General features: G+C 48.5%; 1 protein-coding gene across 1 annotated transcript in view; it reads right to left on the bottom strand.

The window, feature by feature from the left end:
• The window catches only part of LOC128695363 (lachesin), a 262,137-nt gene that overhangs the window by 43,978 nt on the left and 201,444 nt on the right, over positions 1–16,715 (bottom strand). Inside the window, exon 3 of the mRNA XM_053785883.2 lies at positions 10,570–10,688. Within this exon, the coding sequence (XP_053641858.1) occupies positions 10,570–10,688 (119 nt within the window). The remainder of the gene's footprint in view (positions 1–10,569; positions 10,689–16,715) is intronic.

The following is a 16,715-nucleotide window of genomic DNA, read 5'->3' as shown; positions in this document are numbered from 1 at the left end:
TTCCCCTCAGTCTAACACCTCTCGTCCCTCTCACCCTTCCCCTCACTCTAACACCTCTCGTCCCTCTCACCCTTCCCCTCACTCTAACACCTCTCGTCCCTCTCACCCTTCCCCTCACTCTAACACCTCTCGTCCCTCTCACCCTTCCCCTCAGTCTAACACCTCTCGTCCCTCTCACTTTTCCCCTCAGTCTAACACCTCTCATCCCTCTCACTTCCTCCCACTCACCCACACTCCAACAGCGTCCCTCCCTCTGCATTCTTACCTGCCCTCCACTCCTCCCTCTCCAGCATCTTCCACTCCTCCCTCTCCAGCATCTTCCACTCCTCCCTTTCCAGCATCTTCCACTCCTCCCTCTCCAGCATCTTCCACTCCTCTCTCTCTCCAGCATCTTCCACTCCTCCCTCTTCAGCATCTTGCACTCCTCCCTCTCCAGCATCTTTTACTTCTCGCTCTCCAGCATCTTCCACTCTTCCCTCTCCAGCATCTTCACACTCCTCCCTCTCCAGCATCTTCACACTCCTCCTTCTCCAGTATCTTCCACTCCTTCCTCTCGAGCATCTTCCACTCCTTCTCCAGCATCTTCCACTCCTCCCTCTCCAGCATCTTCCACTCCTCCCTCTCCAGCACCTTCACACTCCGCTCCCTCCAGCATCTTCCACTCCTCCCTCTCCAGCATCTTCACACTCCTCTCCCTCCAGCATCTCCCTCTCTACATCTGGCGTCTCCCTGCTAGGACAACCTTGTCATCTTAATGTCTTCTGTATATCCAGGCAGACATACATGGCTTAAGTCTGCTGCTCCACACCGTACCTACCTCACTATGGCTTCTTTTCTAGTGCTAGTGTTAGTCTTAGATGTTACTAGCTGTTGTTGTTGTTGTTGTTTGTTTGTGTGTGTGTGTGTGTGTGTGTGTGTGTGTGTGTGTGTGTGTGTGTGTGTTGCAGGCTAATAGGGTTCAAATCTCAGCTCCTGTCCCTGTCTATTCAACACCCCGGGACTAGTCTTGCTTATACAAGTGGGGGGTTCCATGCTGGTGCTGCGTACTCCAGGATGGACCTGACGCAGGTCAGGTTATTGGGATTCCTGGGCCCAGAGATAGAGCTTCTGTTGTCACTGTGTTCACACACACACACTGTCGTATAGCGTCTATACTCACTCCACTGCACTCTTTGGCACTCTGTAGTCACTAACACGTAGAGGTCTCTCACAGTGTGACCTCACCTTCATCAGACGCGCTCTTGGCGTCAGTACAAGGCTGAGTCTTGCGTGTGTGTCCCTAGGCAAGTGTCAGTGGTAATTACATCATCAAGAGTACTGGTAATAACACTGGTTGACACTGTCGGGTCTACCACACAGTAATAATAGTAAGTACACCCTGTGGGGTGGCAGTAAGTACAACCCTAGGGCAGCAATAAGCAGACCCTGGGGGTAAAAATAAGTACACCCTTGGGGTAGCAGTACACCCTGAGACTAGCAGTACACCCTGGGGGTTAGCAGCACCCCCTGGGGGGTAGAAGTACACCCTGGGGGTAGCAGTGCACCCTGGGAGTAGTAGCCCACCCGGGGGTACCAGTACACCCTGGGGGTTAGCAGTACACCCTGGGGAGTAGCAGTACACCCTGGGGAGTAGCAGTACACCCTGGGGGTAGCAGTACACCCTGGGGGAAGCAGCACACCCGGGAGTACCAGCACACCCTGGGGGTTAGCAGTACACCCTGGAGGTAGCAGCACACCCTGGGGGTCAGTATTGACAGGGACAACAGTCAGACCTACATGTTTTCCTGTTGCACTAGTGGTAATTAGTTATTTTTCTGGGCGTGAGATACACAGTCCTGGTCACTGTTGATCAGTCAGCTGACTTCTGTGTTGATCAGTCAGCTGACTTCTGTGTTGATCAGTCAGCTGACTTCTGTGTTGATCAGTCAGCTGACTTCTGTGTTGACCAGTCAGCTGACTTCTGTGTTGACCAGTCAGCTGACTTCTGTGTTGACCAGTCAGCTGACTTCTTTGTTGACCAGTCAGCTGACTTCTTTGTTGACCAGTCAGCTGACTTCTTTGTTGATCAGTCAGCTGACTTCTTTGTTGATCAGTCAGCTGACTTCTGTGTTGACCAGTCAGCTGACTTCTTTGTTGACCAGTCAGCTGACTTCTTTGTTGATCAGTCAGCTGACTTCTGTGTTGACCAGTCAGCTGATTTCTGTGTTGACCAGTCAGCTGGCTTCTGTGTTGACCAGTCAGCTGGCTTCTGTGTTGACCAGTCAGCTGACTTCTGTGTTGACCAGTCAGCTGACTTCTGTGTTGATCAGTCAGCTGACTTCTGTGTTGACCAGTCAGCTGCTTTCTGTGTTGACCAGTCAGCTGGCTTCTGTGTTGACCAGTCAGCTGACTTCTGTGTTGACCAGTCAGCTGACTTCTGTGCTGACCAGTCAGCTGACTTCTGTGTTGATCAGTCGGCTGACTGCTGTGCTGACCAGTCAGCTGATTTCTGTGTTGATCAGTCAGCTGACTTCTGTGTTGACCAGTCAGCTGACTTCTGTGTTGACCAGTCAGCTGACTTCTGTGCTGACCAGTCAGCTGACTTCTGTGTTGATCAGTCAGCTGACTTCTGTGTTGATCAGTCAGCTGACTTCTGTGCTGACCAGTCAGCTGACTTCTGTGTTGATCAGTCAGCTGATTCTGTGTTGATCAGTCAGCTGACTTCTGTGTTGATCAGTCAGCTGACTTCTGTGTTGATCAGTCAGCTGACTTCTGTGCTGACCAGTCAGCTGACTTCTGTGTTGATCAGTCAGCTGATTCTGTGTTGATCAGTTAGCTGACTTCTGTGTTGACCAGTCAGCTGACTTCTGTGTTGATCAGTCAGCTGACTTCTGTGTTGATTAGTCAGCTGACTTCTGTGTTGACCAGTCAGCTGACTTCTGTGTTGATCAGTCAGCTGACTTCTGTGTTGACAAGTCAGCTGACTTCTGTGTTGATCAGTCAGTTGACTTCTGTGTTGATCAGTCAGCTGACTTCTGTGTTGACAAGTCAGCTGACTTCTGTGTTGATCAGTCAGCTGACTTCTGTGTTGACAAGTCAGCTGACTTCTGTGTTGATTAGTCAGCTGACTTCTGTGTTGACAAGTCAGCTGACTTCTGTGTTGATGAGTCAGCTGACTTCTGTGTTGACCAGTCAGCTGACTTCTGTGTTGACCAGTCAGCTGACTTCTGTGTTGACCAGTCAGCTGACTTCTGTGTTGACCAGTCAGCTGACTTCTGTGTTGACCAGTCAGCTGACTTCTGTGCTGACCAGTCAGCTGACTTCTATGTTGATCAGTCAGCTGACTGCTGTGCTGACCAGTCAGCTGACTTCTGTGTTGATCAGTCAGCTGACTTCTGTGTTGACCAGTCAGCTGACTTCTGTTTTGACCAGTCAGCTGACTTCTGTGTTGATTAGTCAGCTGACTTCTGTGCTGACCAGTCAGCTGACTTCTGTGTTGACCAGTCAGCTGACTGTTGCTCTCTTGACTGACGACTGGATTCCTGACGTCCAGTCCCTGACTGACAGAATTTTTTATATATGAAAATGCAAAGCGAGGGAGGGAGGGAGGGAGAGAGGGAGGGAGGGAGGGAAGGAGGGTGGGAGGGAGGAAGGGAGGGAGGGAGGGAGAGAGGGAGGGAGGGTGGGAGGGAGGGAGGGTGAGAGGGAGGGAGGGAGGGAGGGAGGGAGGGTGAGAGGGAGGGAGGGAGGGAGGGAGGGAGGGTGGGAGGGAGGGAGGGTGGGAGGAAGGAGGGTGGGAGGAAGGAAGGGTGGGAGGGAGGGAGGGAGGAAGGGAGGGAAGGAGGGAGGGAGGGAGGGTGGGAGGGAGGGAAGGAGACAGGGAGGGAGGGAGAGCAGGAGGGAGGGAGGTAGGGAGGGAGGGAGGGAGGGAGGGTGGGAGGAAGGGAGGGAGGGAGGGAGGGAGGTAGGGTGGGAGGGAGGGAGGGAGGGAGGGAGGGTGGGAGGGAGGGAGGGAGGGAAGGAGGGAGGGAGGGAAGGAGGGAGGGAGGGAGGGAGAAAGGGTGGGAGGGAAGGAGGGAGAGGGAGGGAGGGTGGGAGGGAGGGTGGGAGGGAGGGAAGGAAGGAGGAAGGGAGGGAGGTAGGGGCGGAGGGAGGGAGGGACGGAGGGAGGGAGGGAGGGAAGAAGGGAGGGAGGTTGAGAGGGAGGGAGGGAAGGAGGGAGGGAGGGAAGGAGGGAGGGAGGGAGGGAGGGAGGGAGGGAGGGAGGGAGAGAAGGAAGGAGGGGGGAGGGAGGGAGGGAAGGAGGGAGGGAGGGAAAGAGGGAGGGAGGGAATGAGGGAGGGAGGGAGGGGAGACAGGTAGGGAAGGAGGGAGGGAGGGGAGACAGGTAGGGAAGGAAGGAGGGGAGAGAAGGAAGGAGGAAGGGAGGGAGGGAAGGATTGAGGGAGGGAGGGAGGGAAGGAAGGAGGGGGGAGGGAGGGAAGGAGGGAGGGACGGAGGGAGGGAGGCAAAGAGGGAGGGAGGGAATGAGGGAGGGAGGGAAGGAGGGAGGGAGGTAGGGAGGGAGGGAGGGACGGACGGAGGGAGGGAGGGAAGGAGGAAGGGAGGAAGGGAGGGAGGAAAGGGAAGGAAGGAGGGGCGGAGGGAGGGAGGGAGGGAAGGAGGGAAGGAGGGGGGAGGAAGGGAAGGAGGGAGGGAGGGAGGGAAGGAGGGAGGGAGGGAAAGAGGGAGGGAGGGAATGAGGGAGGGAGGGAAGGAGGGAGGGAGGTAGGGAGGGAGGGACGGACGGACGGACGGACGGAGGGAGGGAGTGAGGAAGGGAGGGAAGGAGGGAGGGAAGGAGGGAGGAAGGGAGGGAGGGAGGGAAGGAAGGAGGGAGGGAGGTAAAGAGGGAGGGAGGGATTGAGGGAGGGAGGGAGGGAAGAAGGGAGGGAAGAAGGGAGGGAAGGAAGGAGGGAGGGAAGGAGGGAGGGAAGGAGGGAGAGAGGGGGGAAAGGAGGGAGGGAGGGAGGGAGGGAAGGAAGAAGGGAGGGAGGGAAGAAGGGAGGGAAGGAAGGAGGGAGGGAAGGAGACAGGGAGGGAGGGAGGGAGGGAAGGAAGGAGGGAGGGAGGGAAGGAGGGAGGGAAGGAGACAGGGAGGGAGGGAGGGAGGGAGGGAAGGAGGGAGGGAGGGAGGGAAATACTTACAGTATTGTAAGGGAGTGACTCCCTCCCCTGGCTCACCCACACTTGTTGAAATCCCTTGAGAATCCTGAGGGATTATCTCTCTCTCTCTCTCTTTCTCTCTCTCTCTCTCTCTCTCTCTCTCTCTCTCTCTCTCCTTCCTGTCTTTACTTCCCACGGAGGAGGAGGAGTAAAGGAAGAAGATACAGAAGACTATTCTTATTACTGGAGGTAATACTGGAGGTAATACTGAAGGTAATACTGGAGGTAATACTGGGGGTAATACTGGAGGTAATACTGGAGGTAATACTGAAGGTAATACTGGAGGTAATACTGGGGGTAATACTGGGGGGTAATACTGGAGGTAATACTGGAGGTAATACTGGAGGTAATACGGGGGGTAATACTGGAGGGTAATACTGGAGGTAATACTGGGGGATAATACTGGAGGTAATACTGGAGGGTAATACTGGAGGTAATACTGGGGGGTAATACTGGAGGTAATACTGGGGGGTAATACTGGGGGTAATACTGGAGGTAATACTGGAGGTAATACTGGGGGTAATACTGGGGGTTAATACTGGAGGTAATACTGGAGGTAATACTGGGGGGTAATACTGGAGGTAATACTGGAGGTAATACTGGAGGTAATACTGGGGGGCAATACTGGAGGTAATACTGGAGCTAATACTGGGGGTAGTACTTGAGGTAATACTGGGGGTAATACTGGAGGTAATACTGGAGGTAATACTGGAGGTAATGCTGGGGGTAATACTGGAGGTAATACTGGGGGTAATACTGGAGGTAATACTGGAGGTAATACTGGAGGTAATACTGGAGGTAATACTGGGGGTAATACTGGAAGTAATACTGGGGGTAATACTGGAGGTAATACTGGAGGTAATACTGGAGGTAATACTGGAGGAAATACTGGGGGGTAATACTGGAGGTAATACTGGAGGTAATACTGGAGGTAATACTGGGGGTAATACTGGAGGTAATACTGGAGGTAATACTGGGGGTAATACTGGAGGTAATACTGGGGGTAATACTGGAGGTAATACTGGAGGTAATACCGGGGGTAATACTGAAGGTAATACTGGGGGTAATACTGGAGGTAATACTGGAGGTAATGCTGGGGGTAATACTGGAGGTAATACTGGGGGTAATACTGGAGGTAATATTGGAGGTAATACTGGAGGTAATACTGGGGGGTAATACTGGAGGTAATACTGGAGGGTAATACTGGAGGTAGTACTGGGGGGTAATACTGGAGGTAATACTGGAGGTAATACTGGAGGTAATACTGGAGGTAATACTGGGGGTAATACTGGAGGTAATACTGGGGGTAATACTGGAGGTAATACTGGGGGTAATACTGGGGGGTAATACTGGAGGTAATACTGGAGGTAATACTGGGGGTAATACTGGGGGTAATACTGGAGGTAATACTGGGGGTAATACTGGAGGTAATACTGGGGGGTAATACTGGAGGTAATACTGGAGTTAATACTGGGGGGTATTACTGGAGGTAATACTGGAGGTAATACTGGATGTAATACTGGAGGTAATACTGGGGGGTAATACTGGAGATAATACTAGAGGTAATACTGGAGGTAATACTGGAGGTAATACTGGGGGATAATACTGGAGGTAATACTGGAGGTAATACTGGGGGTAATACTGGAGTAATACTGGAGGTAATACTGGGGGTAATACTGGGGGATAATACTGGAGGTAATACTGGAGGTAATACTGGAGGTAATACTGGGGGGTAGTACTGGAGGTAATACTGTAGGTAATACTGGAGGTAATACTGGAGGTAATACTGTGGGATAATACTGGAGGTAATTCTGGAGGTAATACTGGAGGTAATACTGGAGGTAATACTGGAGGTAATACTGGGGGATAATACTGGAGGTAATACTGGAGGTAATATTGGGGGTAATACTGGAGGTAATACTGGAGGTAATACTGGGGGATAATGCTGGAGGTAATACTGGAGGTAATACTGGAGGTAATACTGGGGAATAATACTGGAGGTAATACTGGAGGTAATACTGGAGGTAATACTGGGGCATAATACTGGAGGTAATACTGGAGATAATACTGGAGGTAATACTGGAGGTAATACTGGAGGTAACACAGGAGGTAATACTGGAGGTAATACTAGAGGTAATACTTGGGGGTAATACTGGAGGTAATACTGGAGGTAATACCGGAGGTAATACTGGAGGTAATACTGGGGGTAATGCTGGGGGATAATACTGGAGGTAATACTGGAGGTAATACTGGAGGTAATACTGGAGGTAATACTGGGGGTAATACTGGAGGTAATGCTGGGGGATAATACTAGAGGTAATACTGGAGGTAATGCTGGAGGTAATACTGGAGGTAATACTGGAGGTAATACTGGGGGTAATAATGGAGGTAATACTGGAGGATAATACTGGATGTAATAATGGGGGTAATACTGGAGGTAATACTGGAGGTAATACTAGGGGTAATACTGAAGGGAATACTGGGGGTAATACTAGAGGTAATACTGGAGGTAATACTGGGGATAATACTTGAGGTAATACTGGAGGTAATACTGGAGGTAATACTGGGGGTAATACTGGAGATAATGTTGGGGGATAATACTAGAGGTAATACTGGAGGTAATACTGGAGGTAATACTGGAAGTAATACTGGGGGATGATACTGGAGGTAATACTGGAGATAATACTGGAGGTAATACTGGAGGTAATACTGGAGGTAATACTGGGGGATAATACTGGAGGTAATACTGGAGGTAATGCTGGAGGTAATACTGGAGGTAATACTGGTGGTAATACTGGAGGTAATACTGGAGGATAATACTGGATGTAATAATGGAGGTAATACTGGAGGTAATACTGGAGGTAATACTAGGGGTAATACTGAAGGCAATACTGGTGGTAATACTAGAGGTAATACTGGAGGTAATACTGGGGGTAATACTTGAGGTAATACTGGAGGTAATACTGGAGGTAATACTCGGGTAATACTGGAGGTAATGCTGAGGGTAATACTGGAGGTAATACTGGGGGTAATACTGGCGGTAATACTGGAGGTAATACTGGAGGTAATACTGGAGGTAATACTAGAGGTAATACTGGAGGTAATACCGGAGGCAATACTAGAGGTAATACTGGAGGTAATACTCGAGGTAATACTGGAGGTAATACTAGAGGTAATACTGGAGGCAATACTGGAGGTAATACTGGCGGTAATACTGGGGGTAATACTGGAGGTAATACTGGAGGTAATACTGGGGGTAATACTAGAGGTAATACTGGAGGTAATACTAGAGGTAATACTGGGGGTAATACTGGAGGTAACACTGGAAGTAATACTAGAGGTAATACTGGGGGTAATACTGGAGTTAATACTGGAGGTAATACTAGTGGTAATACTGGAGGTCCAACACAAAAGGCAACAATCTCAGCCTCCACATTACTTCTGATGCTACTATATATCGTTTACCCCCTCCCCTCACACCCTTCCCCTCTCTTCCCTCCCCCTCACAGCCTCCGTCACCTCCTTGCACCTCCCCGCAGGGGGTCAGGACTCCCTGAAGGGTCAAGGACCCCCTGTAATACGGTGCAATTTGCCAGAACAACCACGAGTGTCCAGCAATTGTGTGAGGATCATCTCAGACGGTGTGTCTAGCACATGTTAAACCCCCCTGGCTGATGGTGTCTGTGTGTGTGTGTGTGTGTTTAATAGAAAGGGACCGTGGTTCGATTTCCAGGCTGGTGTTAGCGGGTTAATCTAAGCTGTGATGGGTGGCATCCAGGGGGGGGATGGTTAACAGGCGCCTGAGTTTACCTGTCTCCCAATATCACGTTTATTTTCCCGCTATAGTCTACCTTGTTTATAATTACTGTCCAGGAGCTTTTAATTCATGGTATAATTTAAATGTATTTGTTGAGTTATACCATGAATTAAGGAAAGATCCTGGACTTCACTTTACGAAAGCAGATACGGCAAATGCAACAGTAATTATGGACAAGGTAGATTATAGGAAAAAATAATATATTTTTAGAATACAAGGGAACTGGTGCGCCCCTAAATGTTTTGGCAATCGAGGCGAACTGAGGTAGTGCAAGGTCCCAGGTACTTGACCTGCTGGTCCCAACTCACCTTGTAGGGTCCCAGGTGCTTGACCTGCTGGTCCCAACTCACCTTGTAGGGTCCCAGGTACTTGACCTGCTGGTCCCAACTCACCTTGTAGGGTCCCAGGTGCTTGACCTGCTGGTCCCAACTCACCTTGTAGGGTCCCAGATTCTTGGCCTGCTGGTCTCAACTCACCTTGTATGGTCCCAGATTCTTGGCCTGCTGGTCTCAACTCACCTTGTAGGGTCCCAGATTCTTGGCCTGCTGGTCTCAACTCACCTTGTAGGGTCCCAGATTCTTGACCTGCTGGTCTCAACTCATCTTGTAGGGTCCCAGATTCTTGGCCTGCTGGTCTCAACTCACCTTGTAGGGTCCCAGATTCTTGACCTGCTGGTCTCAACTCATCTTGTAGGGTCCCAGATTCTTGGCCTGCTGGTCTCAACTCACCTTGTAGGGTCCCAGATTCTTGGCCTGCTGGTCACAACTCACCTTGTAGGGTCCCAGATTCTTGACCTGCTGGTCTCAACTCATCTTGTAGGGTCCCAGATTCTTGGCCTGCTGGTCTCAACTCACCTTGTAGGGTCCCAGATTCTTGGCCTGCTGGTCACAACTCACCTTGTAGGGTCCCAGATTCTTGACCTGCTGGTCTCAACTCACCTTGTAGGGTCCCAGATTCTTGGCCTGCTGGTCTCAATTCACCTTGTAGGGTCCCAGATTCTTGACCTGCTGGTCACAACTCACCTTGTAGGGTCCCAGATTCTTGACCTGCTGGTCTCAACTCACCTTGTAGGGTCCCAGATTCTTGGCCTGCTGGTCTCAACTCACCTTGTAGGGTCCCAGATTCTTGGCCTGCTGGTCTCAACTCACCTTGTAGGGTCCCAGATTCTTGACCTGCTGGTCTCAACTCACCTTGTAGGGTCCCAGATTCTTGACCTGCTGGTCCCAACTCACCTTGTAGGGTCCCAGATTCTTGACCTGCTGGTCCCAACTCACCTTGTAGGGTCCCAGATTCTTGGCCTGCTGGTCTCAACTCACCTTGTAGGGTCCCAGATTCTTGACCTGCTGGTCTCAACTCACCTTGTAGGGTCCCAGATTCTTGACCTGCTGGTCTCAACTCACCTTGTAGGGTCCCAGATTCTTGACCTGCTGGTCCCAACTCACCTTGTAGGGTCCCAGATTCTTGACCTGCTGGTCTCAACTCACCTTGTAGGGTCCCAGATTCTTGGCCTGCTGGTCTCAACTCACCTTGTAGGGTCCCAGATTCTTGACCTGCTGGTCTCAACTCACCTTGTAGGGTCCCAGGTGCTTGACGACACAAGTAAAAATAATATCACGTCCCTTGATGACTGTAATATTGCCAATCTCGTCTCCAAACTCCGGCAATGGATTTCCAGGCGAGTGTTGCACTGTGGGAGGAAAACACTGCAATGAGTATTGTGTGGCCCAGTAGCTTGCAATGATAATCTCAATGTTGATCTTCAGATCTGAATTTGTCCCTGAGAAGTGGCTGGTTTATTGAGTACCTCGTGTCCACCCTGTGGATGGTAGTGGCTAGTTTATTGTGTACCTCGTGTCCACCCTGTGGATGGTAGTGGCTAGTTTATTGTGTACCTCGTGTCCACCCTGTGGATGGTAGTGGCTAGTTTATTGTGTACCTCGTGTCCATCCTGTGGATGGTAGTGGCTAGTTTATTGTGTACCTCGTGTCTATCCTGTGGATGGTAGTGGCTAGTTTATTGTGTACCTCGTGTATATCCTGTGGATGGTAGTGGCTAGTTTATTGTGTACCTCGTGTATATCCTGTGGATGGTAGTGGCTAGTTTATTGTGTACCTCGTGTCTATCCTGTGGATGGTAGTGGCTAGTTTATTGTGTACCTCGTGTCTATCCTGTGGATGGTAGTGGCTAGTTTATTGTGTACCTCGTGTCTATCCTGTGGATGGTAGTGGCTAGTTTATTGTGTACCTCGTGTCTATCCTGTGGTTGGTAGTGGCTAGTTTATTGTGTACCTCGTGTCTATCCTGTGGATGGTAGTGGCTAGTTTATTGTGTACCTCGTGTCTATCCTGTGGATGGTAGTGGCTAGTTTATTGTGTACCTTGTGTCTATCCTGTGGTTGGTAGTGGCTAGTTTATTGTGTACCTCGTGTCTATCCTGTGGATGGTAGTGGCTAGTTTATTGTGTACCTCGTGTCTATCCTGTGGTTGGTAGTGGCTAGTTTATTGTGTACCTCGTGTCTATCCTGTGGATGGTAGTGGCTAGTTTATTGTGTACCTCGTGTCTATCCTGTGGTTGGTAGTGGCTAGTTTATTGTGTACCTCGTGTCTATCCTGTGGTTGGTAGTGGCTAGTTTATTGTGTACCTCGTGTCTATCCTGTGGATGGTAGTGGCTAGTTTATTGTGTACCTCGTGTCTATCCTGTGGTTGGTAGTGGCTAGTTTATTGTGTACCTCGTGTCTATCCTGTGGTTGGTAGTGGCTAGTTTATTGTGTACCTCGTGTCTATCCTGTGGATGGTAGTGGCTAGTTTATTGTGTACCTCGTGTCTATCCTGCGGATGGTAGTGGCTAGTTTATTGTGTACCTCGTGTCTATCCTGTGGATGGTAGTGGCTAGTTTATTGTGTACCTCGTGTCTATCCTGCGGATGGTAGTGGCTAGTTTATTGTGTACCTCGTGTCTATCCTGCGGATGGTAGTGGCTAGTTTATTGTGTACCTCGTGTCTATCCTGCGGATGGTAGTGGCTAGTTTATTGTGTACCTCGTGTCTATCCTGTGGATGGTAGTGGCTAGTTTATTGTGTACCTCGTGTCTATCCTGCGGATGGTAGTGGCTAGTTTATTGTGTACCTCGTGTCTATCCTGCGGATGGTAGTGGCTAGTTTATTGTGTACCTCGTGTCTATCCTGTGGATGGTAGTGGCTAGTTTATTGTGTACCTCGTGTCTATCCTGTGGTTGGTAGTGGCTAGTTTATTGTGTACCTCGTGTATATCATGTGGATGGTAGTGGCTAGTTTCTTGTGTCAAAATGAACGAGAATACTGGGGCGCTTTCGAGTGCTGAGACACACATCTTCAGGTGATAGAGGCGAGAGAAACATTTTTTGAGTGTTTTCTTAATTTTAAAGTGAGATCACGCCTCGAGTGTGAGGTCACACCTTGAGTGTGAGGTCACACCTCGAGTGTGAGGTCACACATCGAGTGCGAGGTCGCACCTCGAGTGTGAGGTCACACCTCGAGTGTGAGTTCACACCTCAGTTTTCTAGAGTTTGAGAATGTGACCTATTTGCAACATCTAAGCCAGTCCTAAGCCAGACCCAAGCCAGTCCTAAGCCAGGTCTAAGCCAGTCCTAAGCCAGGTCTAAGCCAGTCCTAAGCCAGGTCTAAGCCAGTCCTAAGCCAGGTCTAAGCCAGTCCTAAGCCAGGTCTAAGCCAGTCCTAAGCCAGGTCTAAGCCAGTCCTAAGCCAGGTGTAAGCCAGTCCTAAGCCAGGTCTAAGCCAGTCCTAAGCCAGACCCAAGCCAGTCCTAAGCCAGGTCTAAGCCAGTCCTAAGCCAGACCCAAGCCAGTCCTAAGCCAGGTCTAAGCCAGTCCTAAGCCAGGTCTAAGCCAGTCCTAAGCCAGGTCTAAGCCAGTCCTAAGCCAGACCCAAGCCAGTCCTAAGCCAGGTCTAAGCCAGGCCACTTACAACGCTGCAGTAACGTCCCCAAGTTGAGAAGTTAAACCAGACAGACACCTGTGATAAACAATCTCTCACCTCAAACATAATCCACCTCCCTGGTTTTTAACAGGTTTTTAAAGATTTTTCCCCCCATTGGGTTTTTATAAGGTCCCCCCCCCCGTCCCAACTCAGGGGATTCATTAAATACCCTACTGGAGGCCCCTGGCGGTGAAATTCTGTATTAACATCTACGTTAATCACTTCCACTTCTAATCTCGTACGTTGTTTACATTGTATGTTTGCTTTGTACGTTGTTTACAATGTACGTTATTTATACTGTACTTTGCTTGCAATACCACAACAATACGACCACAATACCACCACAATACCGCTACAGTACCACAACAACACTACAATACCACAACAATACCATCATAATAGGACAACATTACTAAAACCGTAGGGGCTCTGGTGGCCTGGTGGTTAACGCTCTCGCTTCACACGGCGAGGGCCTGGGTTCGATTCCCAGCCAGAGTAGAAACATTGGACGTGTTTCTTTCCACCTGTTGTCTATGTTCCCCATCAGTAAAATGGGTACCTGGGTGTTAGTCGACTGGTGTGGGTCGCATCCTGGGACACTGACCTAAGGAGGCCTGGTCACAGACCGGGCCGCGGGGGCGTTGACCCCCGGAACTCTCTCCAGGTAAACTCCAGGTAATCACAATACCACCACAATATCGCAATAGTATCAAAACAATACCACCACAATACCAAAACAAAAGTAAAAGAATATCATCACAATACCACAACAATATTAAAACAATACCACCGGAATACCAAAACAAAACTAAAACAATACCACCACAATACTACTACAATACCACAACAATGCCATCACAATACCACCACAATACGACTATAACACCACCACAATACCAAAACAATACCATCACAATACCACTACAATACCACCACGAGAGGACTATAATACCACAACAATACCACAACAATACCACAACAATACGATCACAATACCACTACAATACCATCACAATAGGACTATAATACCACCACAATACCACTACAATATCACAACAATAACACCACAATAATATTACAATACCACAACAATACCATCACAATACTACTACAATGGCACATCAATACCACCACAATACGACTATAACACCACAATACCACTATAATACCACAACAATACCACCACACTCCCACAACAATACCACCACAATACCACCACAATATCACCACAATCCCACAACAATACCACCATATTACCACAATACTACCACAATACCACCACAATGCCACCACAATACCACAACAATACCACCACAATACCACCACAATCCCTCAACAATACCACCACAATATCACAACAATACCACCATATTACCACAGTAATACTACCACAATACCACCACAATGCCACCACAATACCACAACAATACCACCATAATATCACAATAATACTACCACAATACCACCACAATATCACTACAATCCCACAACAATACCACCACAATACCACCACAATGCCACAACAATACCACCACAATACCACCACAATATCACTACAATACCACAACAATACCACCACAATACCACCACAATACCACCATAATACACCACAATACCACCATAATACACCACAATACCACCATAATACACCACAATACCACCATAATACACCACAATACCACCATAATACACCACAATACCACCATAATACACCACAATACCACCATAATACACCACAATACCACCATAATACACCACAATACCACCATAATACACCACAATACCACCATAATACACCACAATACCACCATAATACACCACAATACCACCATAATACACCACAATACCACCATAATACACCACAATACCACCATAATACACCACAATACCACCATAATACACCACAATACCACCATAACACACCACAATACCACCATAATTCACCACAGTACCACGAAAATACACCACAATACCATAATACACCACAATACCACCATAATACACCACAATACTACCATAATACACCACAATACTACCATAATACACCACAATACCACCATAATACACCACAATACCACCATAACACCACAACAGTGCCACAACAATACCACAATACCACAACAATACCACCACAATACCATCACAATACCACCACAATACCACAACGATACCACCACAATACCACCACAATACCACCACAATACCACAACAATACCACAACAATACCACCACAATACCACCACAATACCACGACAATACCTCCACAATACCACCACAATACCACCACAATACCACCACAATACCACCATAACACCACAACAATGCCACAACAATACCACCACAATACCACAACAATACCACCACAATACCACCACAATACCACCACAATACCTCCACAATACCACCACAACAATACCACAACAATACCACCACAATACCACCACAATACCACCACAATACCTCCACAATACCACCATAACACCACAACAATACCAAAACAATACCACCACAATACCACCACAATACCACCACAATACCACCACAATACCACAACAATACCACCACAATACCACCACAATACCACAACAATACCACCACAATACCACCACAATACCACCACAATACCACCACAATACCACCACAATACCACAACAATACCACCACAATACCACAACAATACCACCACAATACCACAACAATACCACCACAATACCACAATACCACCACAGTACCACAACAATACCACCACAATACCACCACAATACCACCACAATACCACCACAATACCACAACAATACCACCACAATACCACAACAATACCACCACAATACCACCACAATACCACCACAATACCACAACAATACCACCACAATACCACCACAATACCACCACAATACCACAACAATACCACCACAATACCACCACAATACCACCACAATACCACCACAATACCACCACAATACCACAACAATACCACCACAATACCACCACAATACCACCACAATACCACAACAATACCCACCACAATACCACAACAATACCACCACAATACCACCACAATACCACCACAATACCACAACAATACCACCACAATACCACCACAATACCACCACAATACCACCACAATACCACCACAATACCACCACAATACCACCACAATACCACCACAATACCACAACAATACCACCACAATACCACCACAATACCACCACAATACCACAACAATACCACCACAATACCACAACAATACCACCACAATACCACCACAATACCACAACAATACCACCACAATACCACCACAATACCACCACAATACCACAACAATACCACAACAATACCACCACAATACCACCACAATACCACCACAATACCACCACAATACCACCACAATACCACCACAATACCACCACAATACCACAACAATACCACAACAATACCACCACAATACCACCACAATACCACAACAATACCACCACAATACCACCACAATACCACCACAATACCACAACAATACCACCACAATACCACCACAATACCACCACAATACCACAACAATACCACCACAATACCACAACAATACCACCACAATACCACCACAATACCACCACAATACCACAACAATACCACCACAATACCACCACAATACCACCACAAAATAACAACAATACCACCACAATACCACCACAATACCACAACAATACCACCACAATACCACCACAATACCACCACAATACCACCACAA

Source organism: Cherax quadricarinatus, chromosome 50 (assembly GCF_038502225.1).
Source record: "Cherax quadricarinatus isolate ZL_2023a chromosome 50, ASM3850222v1, whole genome shotgun sequence".
In the NCBI taxonomy this organism is placed as follows: Eukaryota; Metazoa; Arthropoda; class Malacostraca; order Decapoda; family Parastacidae; genus Cherax; species Cherax quadricarinatus.
This window is presented reverse-complemented; position numbering and strand designations above follow the sequence as displayed.